Raw genomic sequence first — 17,366 nt, 5'->3', positions numbered from 1 at the left:
CTATCTTACTGTCTCGCTTCCTCACGGAGCAAAATGGCTGTGTATCATTTTGAATCGGTCCTCTGGGATCCATCGCTCTCCATTCTTGTCTGATTCTCATTTTATTACCACTCTTTCTACCCACACCGTAACCCGCTTGGCTTCGGAAACAGGAGACACTGTCCTTGTTCCATACAAGAGTTCCCTTGTGGGACGGAGATTAAATAGACTTCATCAGACAGGAACAGATTTGTAGGGAGGGGCTGTGATTAGTATGCTCATGAGGGAAGGAAGAAGGCGAGGTTTGGAAATTAGTATCCAACACCCATCAGACGCTGGGGATTTGATTTGAAGAACTGGTGGGCGCGCGAGTTGGTAAATAAAGGCAGCAATGTTTGCCCCTCTCTTGTCCCGTGTGTGCAGCTCCAAGCTACTACTCGCTGGATTCACAATCATGTGCGCTACGCACTTCCTGGTTGTCCGCCAATATAAGTACGACCGAAAATGGGAACGCTAGGTTGCGTGCATATGCTACACTTGTCCAGTGGTTGAATTTGAAACAACCGTTGTGGAAACATTTGTGAAATTTGGACCAGATCAAGAGGAGAGATCAGTCCACGGTGTACCCTACTTTGAGCAGAAAGTCAGCGGCAATAAGATTTCAATTCCCAGTGGGAAATTGGATATGCGGTAGGAAAATGGATGAATGGAGCTGATCAGTGCAAACAATCCATCACGCTAACCTTCAAACCAAGTGATCAAAATTGAGATCATTCTGACAAGATGCAAAGATCTTTTTGTCCGATTTTGTCACCGGCCTTGCCCCAACAGTTGACTTTCGCATTATTCAAAAATATTTTAGAAATTTTAACGAAACATGATTGAGGAATTGAACATAATACAGATTTAGAAAACCAATAACGCCGGATCTTACTTGTTTTCCTTTTATACCTTTCCATGTCTTTGCTTTAAGTCTCCATTTTCTGCCATCCAAGCGCAACTCCGCGAACCTCGGCGTCATCATCATCATCATGGAATGAGAAATGGATGCAAATTGCCACATAACTGACTGGCGATCAATACCGTCAGTGTGCGCGGGGGCGCATGGCCAACACGAGTGGGCTGTTTACAGCTGAGCCTTCTTCCAGAAGGAAAGGATGAAGTCCCCGACAACCAGCGACCACTGTCACTGCTGCCAATGAAAGCAACGCAGGTCCGTGTCCCTCTGCAGGTTGCTTGAAACACAATTGGCTCCTATCGAGTCTCCCACAGTGCTGCATTGCATTATCACTGAACTCTTAAAAATAAAAATAAAAACTTGATTTCACCTTTCAAAGGACGTGCTACTTTCCTAGCCTTGTTACCGAGCAAGTAAAGGAAGGAAGTGTAGAGGAGAGAGACGATAAAGGTTATCGATGTAGAGCAGGTATATTTAGGCTACGCCGTGCAGCGGCCCGCTGGGACAAGCGACCGACCAGGAAATGGAAATAGAAATGAGAGCAGAGGTGCGAAAAAGAGAGACAAAAATAAAAAGGAGCAGAGAAGACAAAGAGAAAGGGCGTGGAAGGTGTCATGAGGAGTTATCAAATTCTAGTGTGTAGATTAACATCAGAAAGTGTATTATAAGGAGGAGGGATGGGCATTTGGCTTCGTTTTGGAGCATGCGTGGCCTCGCTTTGTTATTGGCAACTGAACTTCTTCCGATTGACCAAATAAAACAAATAAAACACCAAAGTCTATGTAATTCTGGTGAAGGAATTGATTGATTCAAGACGCACAATAGATGAGTATACATTAGATCTGTTGGATTAAAAAGCCTTAAATGATGCTCGTTGGACCAGTGATTAGCGTGTCGACCTCACAGTGCAGAGGTCGTGGGTTCGATCCCGTCTCCGGCCTTCCTGTGTGGAGTTTGCACGTTCTCCCTGTGCCTGTGTGGGTTTTCTCCGGGTACTCCGGTTTCCTCCCACATTCCAAAAACACGGCAGGCTGATTGAACACTCAAATTTGTCGCTAGGTGTGAGTGTGCGCGTGGATGGTTGCTCGTCTCTGTGCCCTGCGATTGGCTGGTTCAGGGTGTATCCTGAACCTGCCCGAAAACGGCTGGGTTAGGCTCCAGCACCACCGGCAACCCTGTGAGGATGAAGCGGATCGGAAAATGGATGCTTCAACGCACTCGACTATGCAACACAGGCCCATTCGAAGCAACGATCGATGGATAAAATTCCACACGACAAATTATTCACAAATAACCGACTAACTGATTTTTTTCTTCATCATTGACTATCAGCAATTATTTCGAAACAGTATGTCTTGCCATCCTGGGAGCCATCAAAAAAACATGTTTTAACCCTTTCATGCAACCTGATCACATGATAAGCGGTCCACTGATGTAACCGCTGTCCCTGAAAGGGTTAATATATTTTATTGATAGGTATGTGGATTTTTCATCTGGTATGAATGCATTTTACTTTGAAAATAAGGATATAAGTCGTACCTTGTGATAAGTGATCAGGCGGCAATAGATCAATTGGAAGAAAATCTGCAAAGTTAAATCACATCCCTCATGTGTGGGTCCCTCACACTTTAGAAATTGGCAGGCTGTGTGTGTGTAATTCACTTTTGCTGTTGGTTAGCGAGCGTATTGATATCTGGCGATCCTTTATCATGCCATGGCATCATGTAAACTGCCCCAAAGACCGAGCAGTATGGTTCAATAGCTGATTCATATTTGCATATGCTGCAGCCTTCTCGAGTCAAATTTGCAGGGGCAGTAAGCGTCCTCTCCCTTTCCATGCATAACAAAGACTCGGCTCCATAGCATGTGAAGCATCCTGTCGGAGCATCTGTGAAAGTGAGCTGTGAATTCACTGACATCCCATCTGGCCCCTGTATGACTTATTCACCCGTTGTCTGCCTGAGGGGAACACTAGCTTCTTCACCTCGCACTCACCTATCCGAAAACGCATGCTGTGAGCAAACGCATGCAGCCTCCACATCGCCATGTCAACCGCGCACAATCAATACATGCTATGGATCTCAAATATAAAAGAAAATTGACTCTTAGCTGAATCTTTTTTTTTAAACCATACATTAATCTTATATAATTGATGAACAAACATTAGTTTTGAAAATGAGTGTCTTACAAAAGAGGAGCCTGTTCTAATAAGGATTTAGCAGAAGGGTTCGGAAATATTAACATGCAAATAATCAACCCGAACCCTCAACTTGAAATTGTGGGGGAACACCCCCCCTCCCATGGGGGAACCCCCCCACCCCTGATAACATATTCCAACCTGCAAGACTACCATGCTTCCGGCGTGTGATGCGACAGGATTCTCATTAAATGTGATTATCCTTAATTTGTATCACAATGGAGAGATTAATTTGATTGTAATTAACCCTTTAGCCGTGAAATAAACAATTAAGAGCCTGACAGCGGAATCATTTTTCCCCATGAGTGCTTGTTGTTGAATAAATATGTATTTTCGTCTGATTGGTTGTAAAGTGTTGTCATGCAACAGTAGGTCACACAAACAAAATAAATGTTTTACTGGAAGCTCAATCCAAATCATTATTTGTGTACAACAGTCTACAGAATAATGCAATGTCATTTCTTGACTAATATTAACCCTTTCATGCACCTTGTAACTTGAGAACACGAGAAGCTGTCCACTGACCCAGAAAGGGTCAAATGAAGAAATCTGCTTTTTAGTTTGAACTCATTGTACCAGCGTGTACCAGCACTGATTTTGATTGGGAGGAACGTCGGCGCCATTAGACTGTCGGTGCTGGACAGCCGCCGGGGCGCTTGTGTTTTTTGCACCTGTAATGGGCCGCATTTTTCACAACCCCGTTTTGTTCAGCGGAGATGGCGGCGCTGTTGGACAGTCTGCGATGGTGCGGCTGTATGGATGGCTTGTGGAGCCGAGGATGAGGAGAGAGGAGCGTCGGCGCGGAGCGTTGATGCGTATTTGAAACTGAGAGTCGCCGCTTGGAATTGAAGCGGATTTACATGGGACAGGAGAAGTGAGCCAATCTCTTTTTTTTTTTGTCAGTGGACGCTACAGCTTCTCGTTTACTTTCAAACTTGGTTTGCAGCCGACGTGTGCACATTTTGAGCATGACGTCTCAGATCCACTGGTGAAAGGACACTTTGATTCTCTCCTCTTTCAATGAGAACTGCTTCAAACAACAAAGCGTATGAGGGAAATGTGGTTAAGATTGCACGACTGTCCGTGTTTTTATGTTATGTGTTGTGTCTATTATTTTACTGTTTTGTAAAGCGCTTTGTTACAGCTGCAGCTGTTGTGAAAGTGCAAAATAAATCAGGATGTACAGTATTGGATTGTGTATTGTCATGACTTGTTGTTTGTATAAATTGACAGCAAAGCGGTCTAGAGATTTGCACAATTGCCTTACAGTCCTGAGGTTTTTGCTTGTGTGCATTTTCAATCTCTGTGCACTCTGGCTTCCGTCCCACATTTCGAAAACATGCATGTTCGGCTCATTGGCAATGTTGTCCAGCGCTGCGAATGTCTGTTCGTCTAGATGTGCCCTGCAATTGACTGGTACCACTCTCTTCTCTCCTCGGAGGTTAGCTGAAAATGAGCCCCTTGTTACGCGCGGCCCTCGAGCTCGAAGCGCTATAGAAAATGCACGGATGAAAACAAATAATCCTTACGATGCTTTAATCTTGAAGCAGATGAATGAATAACCAGTCACTCAAGAACTTAAGTGAAACTGGAATTTCTACTTTAGCGGGCCTTATGCATTTATGCTGCATAATGAATTATACAGTAGCTATCCATGCACTGTGGATATCATGTGAAAGGGCCAGTACAGGCAGCAGGGGCGGTATTAGATCAACCATACTCAAGGGTCAAATACCGCCGCCCGCCCCTTTGGGAATGCACACGCAAGCACGCACACAGTTGACGGCAAAGCAACACCCTCCCGGCTAATTAGCATGATCATATTTCTCACGTAGCATGTGGTTTCTGCGACGCAGCCACACGGAACGGACCGATACGGCGTCAACACGCATCACCTGGGTTCACGAATGCAAATGACAGCGCTTTCCATGCAAAGCGAAGGGATAATGCATTCCATCAATTAATGATTCTCTCCCGGAGAACAGCGCGGGCATCCTGCTTGTTAGCGTCTTCGCCAGAACCACGCATCCAACAAAGGCGACTCCAAAGATGATATGGAAACAAGTCGTTATCTCAGTACAACGCGGCACAGAAGAAACATGTTGCTGGAAATGCGATTGCTCTCACAAGCCATGCGGTTCATCTCAGACTTTGTGAATAGTTGAAAGGCTATTTCAAATCACATCAAATCAAAAGCCTTTATTGTTATTTTATGCCAATCTATACAACGACATTATGAGCGCCGCTCCACTGGTGAAGACGATGATTTACAATAAAAGTAATCAATAAAAATAAAAGAACCATATGTAAGGCCACCTTAGTGGTACGCAGTTCTTTTTTTTCATGTCTCTTGTATGCTTTGCACACCTTATTTCACCTATTCAGTATTGCACTTAGTTGTTGACAGAATTCGGTATTGCACAAAAACACAAATGTGTGGCTTTCTGAGACATTAGCGGGGGATGAGTTCCACAAAGGAAAAAAAAAAGTCACTACGTGAATTTGTATGCTTCAAATAAATTTTATGTGAGGTCCTGGGTTCATCACTGTTCCGTTTCTATGCTGGCAACATCACCCAAATTTGTACGTGAAGCCATAAATCTATGGAGTCAATCACTGACCTTTGCAGACGTAGTTGTCAAATATTTACACTGTGAAAAACCATACATATAAAACAATAAATGAAAAACAGTAACGACAGCGGTAACTGAGGATGCCTACTTTTGCTGCCTCACGCGCAAGATCCCCCCCCCCCCCCCCAATCATTTTGAGGATTCGCCATGAAAAACTGAGTGCCATGTCCTGAATTAACTGAACTGCATCATCTGTGCTTCCAGCAGCGGTACAAGACAACAACAGATCCGGCAGATATGTAAAACATATGAATAATTATTAAATTCCTCCTTTTATTTCAAGGGGGTTTATGAGTTGGGTCTTTGATTTGGTGCGGGTCCGCAGGCAGTTAATCCTCCACCGGTGTTTAGTACGCTAATAAAATGGGCGCTCGTGAGAAATTATGTGTCACTTATGCTAATTTTATTGCACTTTGCAAATCAGTTTCATTTTCAAATATCGTTCGCGACACTGCGGGCATTGCATTGCACCGCAACTTCTGTCTGAGTCATTCACTGCACTTGTTATGTAACTCTGTGCGTAATCTTGTTTATTAAGACGGTCCTGCAACCATCGAGTGCCTTGAAGGCTGACTTTTGATGAAGGCAATTTTCAGAAGAGATTTTTAAAAGTATGTACATGTGCTTAAATTACCGCAGGAAGGCCAAGCCAGAGTGATAATTAAGAGAGTAAATATATGAAGAAGAATGAGGATTGAAAGCATTACCATAGAAGACACTCCAACATTCCACACATGTGGTCGACACAAATACATCGTAATATCATGCCATCGATCACCTATTCAGGCGAAATGGGACGGAGCCCAGCCAGAAATAGCCAAAAGCCCCAAGTAGTTGGTTCGTAGCAAAGCACTACTTTTGTCTGTTTTTTCATATTTTAAAAAATACACATATGATTCTATGCATTTCAGGATTTTGGGGAGCCAAACCCTCACATTTCTTTCACTCGCGTCATTTAGCCGTGACGTCGTGAGGAGTGTCCCTTATTTCAAGATATGAAAGGTGGCAACTCAAAATTATCCACGAGACATCGCCACTGCCTAGCCAGCTCCGACTGTATTTTTACTGTTATTTATATATATATTTTTTAACATATAATAAAGAGCCTCTAGTAGGGCTGAACAATCAATCAAAATGTAATCTAGTTTTAATTTTGGCTTTTTGGGACCATAAAAAACATTATCATTGAAGAAAAATGATTAATGTGCCATCAGCACAGTGTGTAACATATTTTCATGGAAATCATGTCTTGTGTATTCACCGAGTTCCAAAATCTCTGAATGCTGTTGTGTGACTCCGATGAGGGGTCCACTTCACTGACTGATATTGTGCCAACACGCTGATTATATTGAGGAAACGCGGACATAAACGACAGAACGCGGGCGTTGAAGTGGGAAGGGTGGGCGCGAAGGAGGACGCTAAAGCCCCCCCCCCTCAGTAGGTGTACATAAGTGTATATAGTATACGGTACGTGCATTGTGCAAAACACCATCCCCAAAATGGCACCTATGAAGTACAGTTTAAACTCCAAGCTATCAATTACGCGGAAGGACCATGGGAATCGAGGATCCGCGAGCGAATTCAACATCAACTAATCATGTAAAAACATGGTGCTCAGTACTTTTGTTTTATGAAACGCGCCATCCATCCATCCGGGCAAGGATGATTGTGGCGCGGCAACATCCGGCGGATTACAGTAAAAAGTGTAACATTCAGCGTTACATTAAATAAGGATGCTTTCTTGGAGATATTAAACCTTTATTCTGCTGCTCTACCAGCCTCACTGAAATTAACATGAATACACCTTGTTGTGACAAATTTGATTCTGTACTCCCCGAATAAGCTGTTTAATGACACCCCAGTTGGAGTTTACTCCAAACCTAAACACACAAGAAATCGCATTCCACACATACTGTATTTAAATACTATCCAAGACATATTTTGTTTTAGTAACATCGCTAGTGCTAATGCGAGTAGTCAATGTAAAATCCCACTGACAAACTAGCCAACAATTAGCATTGCGTTGCGGGAGTGATATTCCTTGAAATAACAAATATTCACAGACAAACACTGTAAGAACACATACAGACAAGTAATTTATTCATTCATCTTCCGAACCGCTTCATCCTCACTAGGGTTGCGGGGGGTGCTGGAGCCTATCCCAGCTGTCTTCGGGCAGTAGGCGGGGGACACCCTGAATCAGTCGCCAGCCAATCACAGGGCACACAGAGACAAACAACCATCCACGCCCACACTCACACCTAGGGACAATTCAGAGTATCCAATCGGCCTGCCAAGCATGTTTTTGGAATGTGGGAGGAAACCGGAGCACCCGGAGAAAACCCACGCAGGCCCGGGGAGAACATGCAAACTCCACACAGGGAGGCTGGAGCTGGAATTGAACCCAGTACCTCTGCACTGTGAAGTCTACGTGCTAACCACTGGACTACCGGGCCGCCTACAGACAAGTAATATAGCAATATTTTCAAGCATATAGTTTTCGCTAATCTGTGAAAAACAATATATAAGAATAAAGATCAATCGCACGCATATCCCACATTACGCTGAAAGATTCTTCAAAATAAGGTTGCGTCTGACTGGCTGATGAGAGAATGACATGGAAGGCAGCGGGTGGGAGTGTGTGGTGAGACTCCTCTGCATACTAAACAGTAAACCTGGCTGAAGAGATGCATTTCAAAAGGGACTCCCTCTCTTGTAAGGCTGTTCCTACAACCACTTTCTCGAAGACTCCATCCCAGCATGATGTGAGTCATGAATACGTCAGTACAAGACATCGCGCATACACAAGCACAGGAGAGTGTGTGAGTGTGGTGGTGGGGGACTCACCTTCCGTGGGTGAGGTTTTCAGACGTTTACACAGTCCCTCAACACCCCCGTAGTCCTCCTGGAGCTTGACCACTGCCTCGGTGCCGCGAAGCTCCATGAGCGAGCGCAGCTCCATGAGCGAGCAGCCGAAGCCCACGGCATGGTTGGCGCCCTCATTTCTTTGGTTCTTGGCGTAGAAATCGCTGTTGGACATGTCACCCATGATGCCGGCCGGTCAGTTATTGCTAATAGGGTTGGGATCAGTCTCCAAAGTGGGATTCAAGTAGACAAAAAAAAAAGTAATAAATGGGAATGCCACTTGTGAAGATATTAAAAAGGAGGACAAAATCCAATTATTGGAGCATCTGTTTCAGCATCGGAGCAGAAGAAGAGGGGAAAGGAGGATGGAGGGGGGGCAACGAAGCACAGACTGGGGAGCATCCAGGTGAGCGTCGGACGGCCCCTGTGGTCAGGTCCTGAGAAGGTTGCGAGGTTTGGTCGATGCGGGGGCTCAGGCTCACCACGGCTGCAGTCCAGACCCGCTCCATGCGTGGCTTCCCATTGCTGCGGTACGGCTGCCGCCTCTACATGGTGATACTCCCCATCACTGTTGGAGAGAGGCACGGAGAGGAGGAGGAGGAGGAGGAGGAGGAGGAGTAGGATGAGGTTAGTTCCAAGAAGACAGATCGTGAAGGACAGCGCGGGAGCGGGAGCGTTGCACAGAGGTATAACCACAGCCCGCCACTGCGGTAACTCCACCGGTTCTGTGTCGGTGTAGCGGTGCTAATGGAGCTGCTAACCTCATTCTGAGTACAATCAGAGAGAGGGAGAGAGAGAAAGAGAGAGAGCGGCGGGTGTGAGGATGAAGATGAGGAGGAGAAAGAAGACGATGCTCTTCTCGGATGCGGAGAAAGAGGAGGTGTGTGCGCGGGGGAGAGAGGCCGGGAGCCGCTCTGACGACAAAATGGAAGAGGCGCCACGCAGCGTCGCAGTCGCCGGGGAGGTTGGGCTGACTAGGAAAGGAGGGTGGGGGGGCCTCTTTGGCGTCACACCTTTCATCAGGGCCCATTTCATCAGACGGTGTCACTTGAAGACGACAAGATAATTGGACGTCCTTTCTTACCATTAAGCGTTCAGTCACATATAGTTGTCACTGCTGATAGTGAATTTTGCTGCCGTTTATTTCATTGCAAACTGGCTTTTACAATTAAGTCAGTATAGGTTTGGTCCTACATACATTACCATTGACTATTCTTGCTGCTGTGCTGTTCACATTCAGTGCTCTGTCTATCTAATACGAATATGCCATTCTCAATTGCTTATATGGACTAGTTAATGATCGATATGTAGTTTCTTTGCAACATACAATGCTGGTGTTGAAATTCACATATGTGTTGAGAAAATGGGCGAGTTCCGATACCGGCCTTGTTTTAAAGTATCAAGTAGTTATGAAGGCTGCCGATACAAGTCACCAATGCCAGTCAGTGACACCTTTTTTGGCCGTTCTACTATAAGAAAGTAAATTGCCTGCATGGCTAACAGAATGTTTTTTCTAAGTCAATGGCCTCCATGTCAATTCTTTCAAGTGCCACAGTGGACAGCCTATCATGTTATCGTTATTGGTGCATTAAAGGGTTCCCGCAGTCAGTGGAGTCTATTTACCATAGTCATATGTTTTTTTGGTTTTTGTCTTTTTTGCTACATACATTACGGTTTACTAATTTTGTTGCTGTGCACGTCACAGTTCAATATTATTAATATTTGCCCTCAGCATAATTTATCATTCATTAAAATATATTGTGCCGCTTCCATTATGCTGGGTCTCATTGCCTGAAAAAGAATACTCACAAGCAATGAAATATAATCCAAATAATCATCTTGTATTAGCCTTGTTTGCTTTGTCTTGAATTTTTTTTTTTCTCACTTAGTACTGCCTCATCTTTGTCCCCAAACTTTTCGACTGTACTCGCCAAGTAGACTCGGCTGTACTTTGTGCATGCCAAGCGGGCATGTGTCGGCCAGATCTTCTAAATGAAAGCAAACAAATGATCTCCCAGGAAAGCGTGCGTGAGTGTGTGAGTGAACGTGCGTGTGCATGTGTGTATGCATGTGTAGACATAATCAAGCGCCAAGTTGAGGAGTGAAACTACAAAGTACATCATACGCTTGCAGAGAAATGACATCATCGACCGGTAAGGGATGGAGCACCTGCAAAAAAGCCACCGTGTCCCTGCATGGCCCCACCGAACTCCAGCTTGGGTATTGAACCCAGCTGCTCATGTTTGCAGATGACCAAGACAGTAAGGCATAAAACAAACAAAGTTCTAGATGAAAAAGACCATGAAAGATTAAATTTCTCTTGAGGATTGTACAAGAATCCTACTGATTTTTAAGAAGAAATCTTCTAACATGAGCCAAGATGCCCATCAAAATTGAGCTCTAAATGCATGCTTCTTGTCAGCTCTTTGCCAGTTGCAAGTTTCAACCAATCTCCAATTGTTTATTAGTTCATACAGCAAAAGCCAAATGATTTTGACTCACGTTGACCCAAAATTGCAACCAATCCTTTGATTTGTACAAAGATTTTCCAAGCGGAATCGAGAACCCCAGTGATTTTTAACTGACCAAATATGGCCAACAGAGAGTAGCTAAGGTAAGACTTTTAACACTCTGCCAGTCTCGAAATTCAAATTAATCTTTATTTTGAACACGTGAGAAATGTTTTGGATTTCCAAGCAACAGCCCGACTGCTTTTGACTGATACGAGATTCAAGAAGGCCAATGTGGCTGAAGTAGGGCGAACACAATGAATCGAATAACCCAATTACAAAAAAATTCAAAAAGCTAGATCTCTGCCCTGAAAACCCGCATGGATCAGTGTGCAATGTGTCCGCTGCAAAGCAAAGCGTACTACAACAGCGCAACTACAATCGCCAACGCAAGGCAACCCATCAATTTTCGCTAATTTATCAAAATTTACTAAACAAACAATAGCAGGAGAGAGAAACAAGTAATACATTCATTCACAAGCTGGTTTGCCAACTGCTGACGCCCAGGGGCGCAAGGTGCGGTCTGGCTAACTGGAGCTAACAAAAGCCAACTTGACTGCTGACGCACATATCACTCACCAGGCCAGCCCTGCTTTTTAAAGCCACATTCAAAGTTGCAGAAACCACAAGGTAGAACGTGGAGATGGTGTCGCCAAGTGGACAAAAACACAAGCACTTAAAAAAAATTAGTGTTGCTGTTTAATAAAGCAAAATCTATTTATGATCTGATTACTCAATTAATTGATGGAATAATTATAGTCGAATACTTGCTTTTAAAAATATTGGCAAGCTGCGGCCATAGGCCAAAAGTCAAAAGCCCTGCGAGCATGCTCGACGATTCAGCACTGACGATGCAGAATCTGTTGATTCGGCCCACAAATTCGCCATACATTCTAGTCTACTGTTATTGCTCTTTTCTTGGCCAGTAGATGGACAACAACGAAAGGACAGGGAGAGGTGGCAAGAACAGGATGATACGAAGAAAGGAAACGATAGGATGATCGGATAATAACACAACATCATTTCGATACAACTCACTCCACAATTAAATCCATCCATTTTCTAAACCAATTTTCCTCACGAGGGTCGCAGGTGTGCGTGCTGGAGCCTATCCCAGCTGTTTTCGGGCAGTGGGCGGGGTACACCCTAAACTGGTTGCCAGCCACTCGCAGGGCACACATGGACGAACAAACATCCGCGCTCAAAATCACACTTAAGGACAATTTAGAATGTTCCATGAACCTGCCATGCATGTTTTTGGAATGTGGGAGGAGACTGGAGTACCCGGAGAAAACCCACACAGGCACGGGGTGGACATACAAACTCCACACAGGAAGGCCGGAGCTGGAAATGAATCCTGCACCTCTGCACTTTAAGGCGGCGGACGTGCTAAACAGTCGTCCACCATGCCGCCCCATAATTGCATTTGACTCTTAAATATGTGCATATACAGTATACTGTATGTAAAGTACAGCGCCCTCTTGTGCGACTCCATGGTCCTTCCATTAGCACCCCCACCCATCCCTCCATCCCTCCCATCTGCCACTGTGTCCGTGTCTCCTCTCATGTCTCCTTTCACTCACTTTTGGCTCTCATGACCTGACAGTGACTAATGACTAACACGAGCCCACGCTGCAGGACCAAATGCAGACTGTGCGAATCCTCTAATTAAAAGCTTTTTTTGAAGATATTTTTTTTTCAAACCAAAATGGAAGTGCACCTAAGTGGCCTTCATGAACGTGGACGGCATATGGTATGCGAGCTTTATTTTTGAGCATATGCCTTAACCACCAGATCGTACAACGATAACATATGCGCATGACGGGTATATGGCAATAAGCATTCACTTCGAGTCCAAGCGTTAACCATGGAAACATGTTCTTACATTGAACTGACACTCTTTCTCAAAATGTCCTTGAGCACAGTACTGAGATTTGAGCTGTGCTCACTGCAGCGGCAGCAGAGGCAGGAGCAGGAGCACTGGGCACACAGCGCCCCCTTCCTCTGAGGAAAATCAGTGCAAAAGAATCCCCTGAGGGATGATTGACTCACAGGCCATCACTGCATCAGGTAAGGTCACCAAAATATTATTATGGCCTCTCCGTATGATGCAGTGAAGCGGAGCACAGCACTCCAAACTACAACCACAGAACTAAACAGACGTTCATTCATACTGTTAATAATTGTCACAAATAGTCTCCCATAAAACCATCAGCAACAATGGGGAAGTAGAAATAAAATATTGCCATTCAGTACTGCATCAGACTTCAAATATTATGAGTGAGTTGTTCAGGGATCGAATCAAATATCGATGATATGCATCAACAGTTGGGTTGGTAATTAATTCAATGATTGGTTTACTCACTACTGAAATAAAAGTATTTCATAAACATTGTCTTATTTACTCACTATATAAAAACACTTCAATTAGCAATTAAATGTGTTCATGTAATTATTAACTAAATAAAAACCAAATCAAGATCTTTAGATGCTGTATAATAATAAATTGTTCATATTATGGTTATTATTTTTACACGGTGAAAGTGCTGGAATCATGTTGAGTAATTTATTGCCAATTATGAGCATAATACACATTCAGATATAGTAATACAGGACTCATACTCTCTGAAATAACACAAATATAAGCACGTGAACATTTTTAAAATCATATCATAACATATAAAAACTCAAATGATCGTCACAAACAAGCTTCAGCAAGCCGTATGGACCACATTGAAACATAAAATGTCCCGCAAATCATGTGATTGACCACCTATAGCCGTCTCACCGCATCTGCAAACAGCGCACACACTATACGTCCCACAATGTTCGCAACAAGCTGGACAAGGGCAATTGCGGACACAATCACTTTCTCATTTTTTATGATCCAGAAATGATGACCGATGATGGCTAGCCAGGACCAAAGAGTTCGTAAAAGACAAAGAATGTCCAAAGTTTGGGATCATTTCACACTGAAGAGTGAAACCCAGTCAAACAAGAAGAAAACCAAAGGGAGGAGGGTTGTTGATGACAAGGTTTGACTGAAAAATAGGACATCGGGCATCAGGCCTAGAAAGGAGGATTGGAAATAGAAAAGGATGTTAGTCTATCTTTGAATTAAGCTGTCTCGAGGGAGATAAGGTGGAAGGGTGTGGGGGGGGGGGCTGGCGAGTAGAGCAGGTCTATCGCGCTGCTAATAGAAGAAAAGGAAAGGATCAGAAGAGTCACTGCCAGCCATTTTAAATGCATTTATAGGATTCTGTTCAGCATTTTGCAAAGACAAACAATTCGAGAGGGAAGGAAAGAAATTTCAAACATAACATGGCATGTTGCCTTTCTGATAGATGCCTTTACATGGCAGTGACATCCATAGGGCGGTCTCAATATAATGCTGAAAATGCTATCCCATCACTAAAAGAGGACTGCAAGGGAAGCCATATTGGAACAGAGAAGGACCCTTACCAAATCTTGTCCCAAAGTGGAATTATTGAAATTGTCTTGATGAAATGACTGAAATATGCAATGTTGTGGGAATACACCTTCAGAGATCAGCGGTGTTGCTTTCGTGATTGCAGTGCGAGACGATCTAATGATGTCGGAAATGCCGGCCAATCACAGCATATGCCAAACTTAAAACTAACTGAAAGTGAAGGAACCTCTGATAACGGATCCAAACTGTGACATTTTTAGGCACGCTTATGTAGGAGTCAGCAAGAGAAAAAAAAATCTCCACGGACCTAATTTGGAAGGTTGTAGTTGTCTTGGTGAGAAGGCAGAATTGAGAAGTGGGGGCGGGGGGATACACTTTAAGAGATCAGTGGGACTGCTATGATAAATGACAATGGCCCTGAAATGCTGGCCAATCACAGTTGAGGCGGGACTTAAGGAGGAAAGCACAATGCTCCAAATACACAAGGCTGTGTGTACATTTAGGACCCCTTGCGGGTGTCAGATAAACGGTACAATTGACTATTCCATCATGTTTGTCATACCTAAGTTGTTATGTTAACATTTTTCATACTTTTCCAATTAGCATCAGAGTAAAGTGCGGCTAATGTGCTCCCATCTGCACTCCGGTCAATAACGTGACATTTTCAGCCGCGAGACGAGCATCCGCGCAAACGCTCAATGTACATCGCGGGTTGTGGCTATTAGCTGCACATAATGTTACAGCCGCCAAAGCAGTCATTGACTTGCTTGATGATTTTTTTTTTTAACTCTTATGATACCAAGTTATTCAAACTAGTAGATGAGTAAAAGGAAATAACACCACGAAACACTTCAAGTGTCAAGTATGTCAAGTCAAGTCAAGTCAACAGTATTTATAGAGCACTTTCAAACAGCCATCGCTGCATACAAAGTGCTGTACATGGAGCAATTTAACATGGACAATAAACAGTAAGACAAATCGGTAATAAAGGCGGTAGAAAGCACCAAACAGTAAAACCAAGAACAAATCTAAGTCATGCTGAGTTGAATGCCAAAGAATACAAGTGAGTTTTGAGGAGGGTTTTGAAGATGGGCAGCGAGGAGGCTTGCCGAATGTTCAGTGGGAGGTCATTCCAGAGAGAGGGACCAGCAACAGAAAAGGCTCGATCCCCTCTGAGCCTCAGTTTAGTTCTTGGTACTTCTAATAATGTCTGGTTCACAGACCTGAGGCGCCGGGCAGGTGTGTAGGGGCGGATGAGCTCAGAGAGGTAAGGTGGCGCGAGATTATTCAGAGATTTGAAAACAAATAAGAGGATCTTGAAAATAACTCTAAAATGAATGGGGAGCCAGTGAAGGGATGCCAGAGTAGGAGTTATGTGCTCCCTCTTACGAGTACCAGTCAAGAGGCGAGCAGCGGCATTCTGGACCAGCTGAAGGCGCTTAATGGAGGACTGGCTGACTCCAAAGTAAAGGGCATTGCAGTAATCGAGCCGGGATGTGACAAAGGCATGAATTACTGTCTCAAAGTGTTCATGTGAGAGGAGAGGTTTTATTTTGGCCAGCTGTCTAAGATGAAAGAAGCTGGATTTAACAACGGCACCAATTTGCCGATCAAGTTTGAAATCACTGTCCAGTTTAAGGCCCAAGTTTGAGACTGTTGACTTGAGATAAGGAGACAGGGGGCCCAAGTCTACAGGATGGGATGTACAAGGGCCACTGGGACCAAACAATATCACCTCTGTCTTCTTTTCATTGAATTTCAAGAAATTTTGTGCCATCCAGGTTTTGATTTCTTCCAGACAGGATAGGAGTGGCCTTAATGAGAAGGCGTCTTTCCTGCTCAGTGGGACATAGATCTGGCAGTCATCTGCATAGCAGTGGAAGGGAATACCATGTTTCCTTAAGATGGAACCCAATGGGAGCAGATACAGCGAGAACAGCAGAGGCCCCAGAATTGAGCCCTGTGGAAGTATGTGACTTCAGTGGGAGCGCAAAAAACTGAGAAAAGTATCGGGACAACTGGTCAGGACATAAACAGGAAGCAAAAATTGATTAATACCCTACAGTTTGGAACCAACACACATGTTTTTAAATGTATTTATTTTGATGCATCCTTCTGCTGTGGGTACACAGGTTTTCTGGAACAGTGCAGAAATCACCAGTCAGTACTGTACCATGTCACACCCCACTGTTGAGGTACCAGACACAGTGGTTATGGTACAAGTAAAAGAACAGGAAATGGCCTTTCACAAAGCAGGAAAAGACAGGCTAGTATGGTCCGGTCAATTTTCGTAAGGTTGAAAGGTACCAAAATAATTTAGACACCCTTCAATTGAGATATCTGCCACAAAGCTGGGACCTTCCCTGCCCTGTTCTCACCAAGTTGGAACTGTAATTTCACTTGGCCGTAAAAACACAACTTTTTTTATGAATGAATGAATTCCACTTTTAATATGAATGTTCAAGATGCACAAATTGGATATTGGCCTGTTGTTAGTTAAAACATGCAGTTGTATCACCTTTTAAGAGAGGCACAGCAAAATCTGACTTCCAAACTGAAGGAAATTCTTTGTTTTTGAATCAATAAATTAGTATGGTGAAAGGATGCGCAACTAAACTCGTCTTTTCTTGTCGCCCCATTTCCACTATGTTGTATTATTTTGGCAATGTTCGGTAGGGTCGTGAAAGGTCCCGAAACAACTCGTCTATACGTGACCATTTTTGAACAACTTTTTTGCTAGCGTGCCAACCATATGGAGCATCAATGGAACAATCCAGTAATAACCTATTCGTAC

General features: G+C 43.9%; 1 protein-coding gene across 5 annotated transcripts in view; it reads right to left on the bottom strand.

The window, feature by feature from the left end:
* atp2b2 (ATPase plasma membrane Ca2+ transporting 2) overlaps positions 1 to 17,366 on the bottom strand; it is a 101,758-nt gene that overhangs the window by 66,541 nt on the left and 17,851 nt on the right. For all 5 annotated transcript variants that reach the window (XM_086116804.1, XM_086116807.1, XM_086116803.1 and 2 more), the window contains exon 2: positions 8,615 to 9,200. In XM_086116804.1, coding sequence (XP_085972930.1) covers positions 8,615 to 8,816 — 202 coding nt within the window. In that variant the 5' untranslated portion in view covers positions 8,817 to 9,200. The remainder of the gene's footprint in view (positions 1 to 8,614; positions 9,201 to 17,366) is intronic.

This window comes from Hippocampus guttulatus, chromosome 8, assembly GCF_054856545.1.
Source record: "Hippocampus guttulatus isolate MCC_2025c chromosome 8, RoL_Hgut_1.0, whole genome shotgun sequence".
In the NCBI taxonomy this organism is placed as follows: Eukaryota; Metazoa; Chordata; class Actinopteri; order Syngnathiformes; family Syngnathidae; genus Hippocampus; species Hippocampus guttulatus.
Note: the sequence above shows the minus strand (reverse complement) of the source record. Positions and strands in the feature narration are given on the sequence as shown.